Source organism: Ostrinia nubilalis, chromosome 13 (genome assembly GCF_963855985.1).
Source record: "Ostrinia nubilalis chromosome 13, ilOstNubi1.1, whole genome shotgun sequence".
In the NCBI taxonomy this organism is placed as follows: domain Eukaryota; kingdom Metazoa; phylum Arthropoda; class Insecta; order Lepidoptera; family Crambidae; genus Ostrinia; species Ostrinia nubilalis.
In genome coordinates this window covers 13,916,734-13,928,804 of record NC_087100.1, presented here as the reverse complement: position 1 = coordinate 13,928,804, position 12,071 = coordinate 13,916,734, and the positions used below count along the sequence as shown (strand labels likewise).

The 12,071-nt window shown below is 39.1% G+C and overlaps 1 protein-coding gene across 1 annotated transcript in view; it reads right to left on the bottom strand.

Annotated features, from left to right (window-relative positions):
- Positions 1–12,071, bottom strand: part of LOC135077697 (protein lifeguard 1-like) — a 30,659-nt gene that overhangs the window by 6,655 nt on the left and 11,933 nt on the right. The window contains exons 5-7 of the mRNA XM_063972268.1: positions 4,698–4,796; positions 4,061–4,167; positions 3,092–3,251 (exon numbers count right to left, since the gene is read on the bottom strand). Of these exons, the coding sequence (XP_063828338.1) occupies positions 3,092–3,251; positions 4,061–4,167; positions 4,698–4,796 (366 nt within the window). The remainder of the gene's footprint in view (positions 1–3,091; positions 3,252–4,060; positions 4,168–4,697; positions 4,797–12,071) is intronic.

Here is a 12,071-nt window from a genome sequence, read left to right as displayed (position 1 = left end):
CACACGAACACTGTCACTAGCGCCACCCAGCTGGGAAGCCGCCGTGACGATGCGAGGCATTGTGAACCTTACTGCCTGGCGTTAAGGACGCGCTGACTTACGGCTGGTCGGTATACTGAGGTGACGGCACGGTATTGTAAGCCTTACTGCCTCGCATTAAGGACGCGCTTACGCATGTAGCTGGTCGGTATACTAAGGTGATGCCACAGCATTGAGACCCTTACTACCTCGGTCTGGTATCTAAAGCCTGGTCCGTGAGCACGTAGAATTTTGTCCAATGACCCCAAGCTACCCATCCTTATCGCTCGCGCGTAATTATATTGCTGTCGCGACTGTGCGACGGGCGCCCCCAGTGAGTGTGCTCACAGACCAGGCTTTAGAGGCGATGCTACAGTATTGTGACCCTTACTGCCTGAGCAGTAGTTGCTGCAAAATGACCCTTACTGCCCGAGCAGTAGCTGCTGCATAATGAGCCTTACTACCCCGCGTTAAGGTCGCGGCCAGCTCAGTGAGTTCGCCCGGTGATGTCACAGTATAATGAGCCTTATTGCTTCGCGTTAAGGTCGACTCAACTGGTCTGGTACATGGAGGAGGCTATTGCAAAATATGCCTAATTGCTTCGCGTTAAGGACTCACCGAGCTGGTCTGGTACATGGAGGAGGAGACGCCCAGCAGGAAGCTCTGCGCCGCCGTGAAGATGGCCAGGAATATGAAGTTATATTACAAACCAAAGGGTACTACAAGGTTCGAGACTATATTGATGACAAGGATGCGTGGTCAGTTCAGTCTGCACATATTTGATGTACTTAAATTTGACTATTCTTACCGTTAGATAATTCCTGGCAATAAGTGGTGACTGAGTTTGTTCCGGCGTTTCTTCTCAGCACTTGCCATATGTTTGTCTCGAAGCGCTGGTAGGGCCCAAAAGATAAGGAGACATGTAAAGTGCCCCATAAGGGCTACCTTTTCTTTTTTTATTATTTTCTATTGACGTTCATAAGTGCCACTTGTGGTCTAAACTGAATAAATATTTTTTGATTTTGATTTTGATTTTGAAACCTTACTGCCTCGCATTAAGGACGCGCTTACCATTTAGCTGGTCGGTATACGGAGGTGAGGCCACGGTACTGTGAGCCTTACTGCCTTGCATTAAGGACGCGCTGACTCACATAGCTGGTCTCGTACGTAGAGATGATGTTGCTGCAAAATATGCCTTATTGCGCCGCGTTAAGGTCGCGGCCAGCTCACTGAGCACGCCCGGTGACGTCACGGTATAGTGAGCCTTATTGCTTTGCGTTAAGGTCGACTCACCGAGCTGGTCTGGTACATGGAGGAGGAGACGCCCAGCAGGAAGCTCTGCGCCGCCGTGAAGATGGCCAGGAAGATGAAGTTATATTACGAACCTTACTGCCTCGCATTAAGGACGCGCTTACTATGTAGCTGATCGGTATACGGAGGAGATGCCATAGTATTGTGAGTCTTACTGCTTTGCATTAAGGACGCGCTGACTCTCATAGCTGGTCTCGTACGTAGAGATGATGTTGCTGCAAAATATGCCTTATTGCCTCGCGTTAAGGACTCACCGAGCTGGTCTGGTACATGGAGGAGGAGACGCCCAGCAGGAAGCTCTGCGCCGCCGTGAAGATGGCCAGGAAGATGAAGTTGGTGGGCGCGGTGCGGCGCACTGTCTCGCAGCACGCCATCGCGATCAGGCACACGAACACTGTCACTAGCGCCACCCAGCTGGGAAGCCGCCGTGACGATGCGAGGCATTGTGAACCTTACTGCCTGGCGTTAAGGAAGCGCTGACTTACGGCTGGTCGGTATACGGAGGTGAGGCCACGGTACTGTGAGCCTTACTGCCTCGCGTTAAGGACGCGCTTACGCATGTAGCTGGTCGGTATACTATGGTGATGCCACAGCATTGAGACCCTTACTACCTCGGTCTGGTATCTAAAGCCTGGTCCGTGAGCACGTAGAATCTTGTCCAATGACCCCAAGCTACCCATCCTTATCGCTCGCGCGTAATTATATTGCTGTCGCGACTGTGCGACGGGCGCCCGCAGTGAGTGTGCTCACAGACCAGGCTTTAGAGGCGATGCTACAGTATTGTGACCCTTACTGCCTGAGCAGTAGTTGCAGCATAATGAGCCTTACTGCTCTGCGTTAAGGTCGCGGCCAGCTCACTGAGTTCGCCCGGTGATGTCACAGTATAGTGTCTTATTGCTCCGCGTTAAGGTCGACTCAACTGGTCTGGTACATGGAGGAGGAGACGCCCAGCAAGAAGCTCTGCGCCGCCGTGAAGATAGCATTGTATTGTGAGTCTTACTGCCTCGCATTAAGGTCGCGATGACTCACAGAGCTGGTCTCGTATGTAGACACTGATGCTGCAGTATTATGAGCCCTTACTGCCCGAGCAGTGGTTGCTACAAAATATGCCCTATTGCTTCGCGTTAAGGTCTCACCGAGCTGGTCTGGTACATGGAGGAGGAGACGCCCAGCAGGAAGCTCTGCGCCGCCGTGAAGATGGCATTGTATTGTGAGTCTTACTGCCTCGCATTAAGGACGCGCTGACTCACATAGCTGGTCTCGTATGTAGACACTGATGCCACAGTATTTTGAGCCTTACTGCCCGAGCAGTCGTTGCTGTATAACGAGCCTTATTGCTTCGCGTTAAGGTCTCACCGAGCTGGTCTGGTACATGGAGGAGGAGACGCCCAGCAGGAAGCTCTGCGCCGCCGTGAAGATGGCATTGTATTGTGAGTCTTACTGCCTCGCATTAAGGACGCGCTGACTCACATAGCTGGTCTCGTATGTAGACACTGATGCCACAGTATTTTGAGCCTTACTGCCCGAGCAGTCGTTGCTGTATAACGAGCCTTATTGCTTCGCGTTAAGGTCTCACCGAGCTGGTCTGGTACATGGAGGAGGAGACGCCCAGCAGGAAGCTCTGCGCCGCCGTGAAGATGGCATTGAATTGTGAGTCTTACTGCCTTGCATTAGGATGCGCTGACTCACATAGCTGGTCTCGTACGTAGAGATGATGTTGCTGCAAAATATGCCTTATTGCTTCGCGTTAAGGTCGACTCACCGAGCTGGTCTGGTACATGGAGGAGGAGACGCCCAGCAGGAAGCTCTGCGCCGCCGTGAAGATGGCCAGGAAGATGAAGTTGGTGGGCGCGGTGCGGCGCACTGTCTCGCAGCACGCCATCGCGATCAGGCACACGAACACTGTCACCAGCGCCACCCAGCTGCGAAACACATGTTTTGATTTGAGGAGATTTTGATTTAAAATTTTGTTTTAAACCTTGTCACCTGTCATCCGCTTTGCAATGGAGGGAAGTCGAACCTTAATTTCGAACTCCTATGTTCTTCTGATTAATTTATTAGCGGGTCCAATGGCAGTTTAACTTTCCCCCGGGACAAACTTGACCTTCACTGGTTGGGTTTTTATGGCGGTCAAGCTGTAGATCCTGGCTACACAGGAGTTGCAGTGGTGGGAACGAGAGGTGGGAATAGTCCCGTATGTTTTGATTTACTATGAAACCAAAACGTGTCAGGTGACAAGCCCCACCCACCAACTTGACACAAAAATCAAGTTAAGTTACCTACTTAATACGTTAATTTACACGTATTTGACAGTTGGCATCATTAAATCTCAACACAACTAAGATGCTGTAAAGTACGGCCAACGAGAAGCGATACCAAATGTAAACAAACCCAATGTCATGGTCATTTGGAATAGTAGGGGTGGGTTGCACCACCTATCTTTAACGGTAACTATGACGATAACCGGTGCTTTTTGTATGGAATTTGACAGATTTTTGACGTTTGTCAAAGTTAAAGTAAGATGGTGCAACCCATCCTAAGGGTTTGACTTTGACATATTTTGGCGGGAGAACGAGACATTACGACAAATACACAAGATGGGAACAGACAGAATAGATTGTCAGTTCGACAGTCGAATCGACCTTTTGTATCGCTGCTGCAGTTGGCCGTACTTTAGTCTATTTTGAACTTGACATTAACAAAAGAATTAAAGAAGAATGGAAATACTCACAACAGCCAAGTGTTGCGAGCGACCCATAGTTGCGTGCGTTTCTCGAACAGAAACAGCGCGATGAAGCCCATCGTCACCAGCAGCTGACACATCAGGATGGAATACACCTGCAAACACAAAATAATCATATTATATTGACATCTACACCAATATTACAAAGCTGAAGTTTGTTTTTTTGGTTGAAAGCGCTAATCTTAGGAACTACTTTTCCGATTTGAGGATAGCCCATTTATCGAGGAAGGCTTTAGGCCAGTGTTTTTCAACCTTTTTCATGACACGAATCCCAGCCTAAAAAAATATTTTGCGACCCCTCAACCGTTCGCTTTTTTCATGCATTTCACAAAGATGTTGTACGGACCGAATTCTTCATTCTAGTATACAACATTTATGCTTTTGCATAAATAGATTTCGGAAAACAATAATCTATCTTGAAAACTTTACTGAGGTAGTTTTTACGACTTCTCGCGACCCCACTATAGAGGCTTCAAGGCACAGGTTGAAAAACACTGCAGTTTAGGCTATTTAACATCACCCTACAGAAAGAAAAATGTTGCAAAAACGGGAAATATTATTCTTACTATTTTCTCACCACAATAATATTCACTCGGTGAATAAACAATCTCTGAATGAAAATTACCTTGCGTATGAAGGACTTTCTGATGGACTGTTCGTTGAAGTCGAACCCTTTGACGTCGCCATCCTCGCCCACGCTTCCTGGCGGGCCGTAACCTGGGGGCTGGAAAATAAAACATACAATTATGGCAACATTCTAAAAAACAACGGAGCCTCAATAGGGATGTTTTCTGGGTACAACTACAAAAGCAAGAGTTTGAATAAGACCGTCTACTCGACACGTACTTTTCACTTTTTCAAACTAATGAAAATTGAGAGATAAAGCGCGCCAAAGTTCAAAAGTAGAGGCCCGTGACGTCAATGAGTGCTTAAAAGTGCAGCACTTTGTGACGTCGCGCGGAACTTCAACGCACCATAACTTTGTATTTATTTATTTGTTTGACAATATTTTTTGATATTTGACTTTAAATTGACGGAGAAAAAAATAAAATACTTTTGGGGTTTACTGTTTGGGGTTGTGCGTACTAAAAGTCCGCCATATTTATATGAGAAACTTTTATTTTCCCATCGGAGTGTGAGGCTTGCTTCACGCCTTGGATGTCCAAGCCACAGTACCGCAGCATTTCGTGGTAGTTTCCGTTACTCTGCCACGAAATGCTGGAATAATATACCACCGCCTTTTAAAAATTGTCACACGTTAAATTCTTTTAAATTAAATTACAAAAAGTATCTTTTAAACCTTCAAAAGCACACATAATAGCATTATAGAAATACCATTCATATCATAAAAAGAAAATCGTAAGAACTAATTTCTGTGCATGAGTTGTTTGTTCATGGTTGTAGTTATTAATTTATATTTATTATTATTAGAATCTTAGCTATACATAAGTAATGTAATTAAATAATCTGTCTAGGCTATCTATGTTTAAAATTACTTGTTACGTTAACCGATTGTTCCTGGGCGAGCTGCGCCCTTTACCTCAACTGGCATCCGCAGAATACCAGTGGTCGTGATGCGCTCTCTGCCGTCACGGCGTATACTGAGCTGATGCCATTTTGGTGCTTGTAGACGTTCTGTTGTCTAGTTTTAGTTATTATCTTGCTGTGTACCTACTTGCATCGAATAAATATTTTTCTTTCTTTCTTTCTTTCTTTCTTTCTAATAAGATGTATTTTACAGATTATTAGGCAATGTCCTCGGATACTTTCTATTTTTAGCTTTTATGAACCTTGAGGAGTCTTTTACTTACAACAGTAAAATACATTATGCCTATTATTGCCTATATTATTTATTATGTAAAAGTGCTTTTTAAAAGCCTACCTGCAAAAATAAAATGAGTTTTATGAGTTGAGTTTTTATACCCTGTGATTCTTTGTCGGCCGTTTGGTGTAGTGGTTCGGAACTAGGGTTTCTGCTCTGTAGAAAAAAATATTTATTTACTTGTGGCCAGTTTTTAATTCGAATCAGTATAATAATATTTCAGCTGTCAGTGTTTTAGTTTTTTTTTATTGCTATTGCATAAAATTTAAGTATCCGTACAGTTTATATAAACTGTATATGAATCAGGGTTCGAAAATATCCGATATTTATGATATATATCCGATATATATCGGATATATATCATAAATATCCGATATTTATGATATTTATCAGATATGTATCTGATATATATCATAAGGATATTTTCGAACCCTAGGTTCGAAAATATCCGATATATATCCGATATTTATGATATATATCCGATATATATCGGATATATATCATAATATCAGATATATATCCGATATATATCGGATATATATCATAAGGATATTTTCGAACCCTGATATGAATCAAATGCCACTTTATCCTTCGTTTATGACCTGGGTTTTCCCAACAAGGGTGGCCATGTCTTAATTCAGATTCGGATTTTTCAGCTGGTTTATCCAAATATTTAGATAAGAAAACAGGGATTCAAGGTTCTCAATGGTCTTTTATTAAACTTCAGCTAACAAAAATTCTATAGTGTAGACAGTTTTATAAATAATGCGACATAGTCCTGCTATATTTCGAACGCATGGTCGGTCATCCCAGCGAACATATTATTATTATATTATCTGTTATGGTACAGTCAGTGGGTCAGTCAGTTTTTATTATTTATTTATTTTATACATTGTGATATGTTTTTAGTTAAGGATACTATGACAAGTATATTTATTACCTACATGTGTGCACTATGCATCCATCCATACCTGCTTTGCATAAGCTATGACCTTATCAATGACAAAGTGCTAATGAACTTATTAGCCTAGCACAGTGAATAGTATTTGTGCAGTGTCTGACAATAAGAGGAAATTCAGGCGGTTTTAAAACTAGTTTGATTTAGAAAACAATTTATAGATAACAAAAAATAGTATATATTCGGCCATTATTATCCTTTAGTGGTGTTTAAGTGAGACCGTCTATTTCTTTTTAATTCTAACGAATCGTTTTGTAAATATCCTGTTTGGAGCTCAGTACTTGTGTGTTACTACATATTATGTGTGGACTTATCGCCCCTTTATCACCGGTTATCGCTGTGGAATACAAAATCAGCACTAGTTATCCAATACAGCGTGCATATTGACCGGTATAACACCATGGCTCAGGTAAAAATAATTTATAAAAATAGTTAATTGTATAAATTGGTGATATTAGGTCATTTAGTGAATTAATAGGAGTTTGGAAGACACGTGAAGTTGTTTTGATTTATACGTCATATCAGATGCATTCGGTGGCTTGTCAAGTCCAACATCAGGGTAGCTAGTTACAGTGAAAGTTGATGCGTTGTACCGCAAAGTGACAGTGTGACACTTTTCACTCTAGGAAAGTGCGTTCTCCGATTCATATTTTTATTATGGCAACATGCCAAAACTTATTTGTGCAGATAGCAGCACGTCAAGGTAAATACTAGGGTGTCTTAAGGCCTATTCAGACCTAAGCGGTATTCGCTACCGTCTGCGGCAGAGAAAACCCAGTGGGTATGCGGTAATAATACTGTTCAGACCTAAGCGGTATTCGCTACCGTCTACCTATGTACCTCTACCCACAGCGGCAGCGAATATCGCTCAGGTTTGAATAGGCCTTTTAGTAGTTGCAATAGGCAATGTTACGGTACAAAATTTTTGCATTGCAATAAAATAAATTTACTTCGTCACTCTTCAAATTCAAAATTCTATTAAAAATCATGCCGTGGTCAAATTCATTTTCAACAGTGTGAAACAAAAGCACTTCTTGCTAAAATAATCAGTGCATGACGCAAAACGCATTGCCTTATTTATTTTATTTAACACATGGCTTGAATAAAAAGTGAGTGACGATAAAATAACGAATTATCATTCTACTTAATTTCATTTCATATCAAGCTACATATATAAAATGTATGTCAGAATAAATAAAATAATAAAATAAATATCCTTGGACATTTTACACTGCGCTTCTAGTCCCAAACTAAGCAAAGCTTGTACTATGGGTACTAGACAACGGATATAAACATACTTAATTTTTTTTTTGTAAATATGTACATACATATTATAGATAGAAAACACCCAATCCAATACAAACAAATATGTTCATGCACACAAATCTTTGTACTGTGCGGGAATCGAACCCGCAACCTCCGGAATAGTAGTCCGTTCCGAATAGGGTTTCTGATTTCCCGACTTATTTTTTTTCTCGAGTTTCGGGAATTCTCGAGGCCAAAGTCTCGAGTTTTCTCGGGTCTCGAGTCTTTTAATTAAAACTGTTGAAATCGGTTGAAATTTAATAAAAACACGGGTTTTTATTAATGTTATAATGTGTCTGGGTTATAATCAATAATACTGTAAAGTTTCAACAAAATCCGTTCAGTAGTTTTTGCGTAAAAGAGTAACAAACATCCAGACATCCACACAAACTTTCGCATTTATAATATTAGTAGGATAATTTATATTATTAAAGGAACAAAAGTCATAAAGTCGCGTGTACTTTAAGGTTTAATAACCATACATATCTGGAGCTCCAATTGAATCACTTGTTTTCCAAAGAACACAAGTCCAAATTAATAGAAAAATTACGATAATAAACCTACATTTACAAACAAAATAAAACTTTTAAATAAATTTTTAAACTTAAAGATAACGACTTGAATAAACGTATTTACGAGTACCTAAACTAACAGATAGTTGACAAAAAAATTTCAGTCTTTAAATCAGTCAGTTATACAAACATAATAAAATATAGCATACTCGTAGGTGAACATTATTAGTTTCGGTTAAGATCATTACTTGCAAATCAAATTAGTTAAAAAAAGGAAAGACTAGGCCAGTCTAAACGCAACGTTAACCTATTAAATAATTAAAAACTTACTTCTCGAACTCGAGAAAACTCGAGAAATTTGGCTTCATTCGAGACGAGAAAAAAATTACCGGAGCTCGAGAATTCTCGAGTTTCGATTTTGAAGCTTTAATATTCTTGAAAGCCTATTTTCTTAGACAAAAGTAAGTTTTTAATTATTTAATAGGTTAACGTTGCGTTTAGACTGGCCTAGTCTTTCCTTTTTTTAACTAATTTGATTTGCAAGTAATGATCTTAACCGAAACTAATAATGTTCACCTACGAGTATGCTATATTTTATTATGTTTGTATAACTGACTGATTTAAAGACTGAAATTTTTTTGTCAACTATCTGTTAGTTTAGGTACTCGTAAATACGTTTATTCAAGTCGTTATCTTTAAGTTTAAAAATTTATTTAAAAGTTTTATTTTGTTTGTAAATGTAGGTTTATTATCGTAATTTTTCTATTAATTTGGACTTGTGTTCTTTGGAAAACAAGTGATTCAATTGGAGCTCCAGATATGTATGGTTATTAAACCTTAAAGTACACGCGACTTTATGACTTTTGTTCCTTTAATAATATAAATTATCCTACTAATATTATAAATGCGAAAGTTTGTGTGGATGTCTGGATGTTTGTTACTCTTTTACGCAAAAACTACTGAACGGATTTTGTTGAAACTTTACAGTATTATTGATTATAACCCAGACACATTATAACATTAATAAAAACCCGTGTTTTTATTAAATTTCAACCGATTTCAACAGTTTTAATTAAAAGACTCGAGACCCGAGAAAACTCGAGACTTTGGCCTCGAGAATTCCCGAAACTCGAGAAAAAAAATAAGTCGGGAAATCAGAAACCCTATTCGGAACGGACTACTATTCCGGAGGTTGCGGGTTCGATTCCCGCACAGTACAAAGATTTGTGTGCATGAACATATTTGTTTGTATTGGATTGGGTGTTTTCTATCTATAATATGTATGTACATATTTACAAAAAAAAAATTAAGTATGTTTATATCCGTTGTCTAGTACCCATAGTACAAGCTTTGCTTAGTTTGGGACTAGAAGCGCAGTGTAAAATGTCCAAGGATATTTATTTTATTATTTTATTTATTCTGACATACATTTTATATATGTAGCTTGATATGAAATGAAATTAAGTAGAATGATAATTCGTTATTTTATCGTCACTCACTTTTTATTCAAGCCATGTGTTAAATAAAATAAATAAGGCAATGCGTTTTGCGTCATGCACTGATTATTTTAGCAAGAAGTGCTTTTGTTTCACACTGTTGAAAATGAATTTGACCACGGCATGATTTTTAATAGAATTTTGAATTTGAAGAGTGACGAAGTAAATTTATTTTATTGCAATGCAAAAATTTTGTACCGTAACATTGCCTATTGCAACTACTAAAAGGCCTATTCAAACCTGAGCGATATTCGCTGCCGCTGTGGGTAGAGGTACATAGGTAGACGGTAGCGAATACCGCTTAGGTCTGAACAGTATTATTACCGCATACCCACTGGGTTTTCTCTGCCGCAGACGGTAGCGAATACCGCTTAGGTCTGAATAGGCCTTAAGACACCCTAGTATTTACCTTGACGTGCTGCTATCTGCACAAATAAGTTTTGGCATGTTGCCATAATAAAAATATGAATCGGAGAACGCACTTTCCTAGAGTGAAAAGTGTCACACTGTCACTTTGCGGTACAACGCATCAACTTTCACTGTAACTAGCTACCCTGATGTTGGACTTGACAAGCCACCGAATGCATCTGATATGACGTATAAATCAAAACAACTTCACGTGTCTTCCAAACTCCTATTAATTCACTAAATGACCTAATATCACCAATTTATACAATTAACTATTTTTATAAATTATTTTTACCTGAGCCATGGTGTTATACCGGTCAATATGCACGCTGTATTGGATAACTAGTGCTGATTTTGTATTCCACAGCGATAACCGGTGATAAAGGGGCGATAAGTCCACACATAATATGTAGTAACACACAAGTACTGAGCTCCAAACAGGATATTTACAAAACGATTCGTTAGAATTAAAAAGAAATAGACGGTCTCACTTAAACACCACTAAAGGATAATAATGGCCGAATATATACTATTTTTTGTTATCTATAAATTGTTTTCTAAATCAAACTAGTTTTAAAACCGCCTGAATTTCCTCTTATTGTCAGACACTGCACAAATACTATTCACTGTGCTAGGCTAATAAGTTCATTAGCACTTTGTCATTGATAAGGTCATAGCTTATGCAAAGCAGGTATGGATGGATGCATAGTGCACACATGTAGGTAATAAATATACTTGTCATAGTATCCTTAACTAAAAACATATCACAATGTATAAAATAAATAAATAATAAAAACTGACTGACCCACTGACTGTACCATAACAGATAATATAATAATAATATGTTCGCTGGGATGACCGACCATGCGTTCGAAATATAGCAGGACTATGTCGCATTATTTATAAAACTGTCTACACTATAGAATTTTTGTTAGCTGAAGTTTAATAAAAGACCATTGAGAACCTTGAATCCCTGTTTTCTTATCTAAATATTTGGATAAACCAGCTGAAAAATCCGAATCTGAATTAAGACATGGCCACCCTTGTTGGGAAAACCCAGGTCATAAACGAAGGATAAAGTGGCATTTGATTCATATCAGGGTTCGAAAATATCCTTATGATATATATCCGATATATATCGGATATATATCTGATATTATGATATATATCCGATATATATCGGATATATATCATAAATATCGGATATATATCGGATATTTTCGAACCTAGGGTTCGAAAATATCCTTATGATATATATCAGATACATATCTGATAAATATCATAAATATCGGATATTTATGATATATATCCGATATATATCGGATATATATCATAAATATCGGATATTTTCGAACCCTGATTCATATACAGTTTATATAAACTGTACGGATACTTAAATTTTATGCAATAGCAATAAAAAAAAACTAAAACACTGACAGCTGAAATATTATTATACTGATTCGAATTAAAAACTGGCCACAAGTAAATAAATATTTTT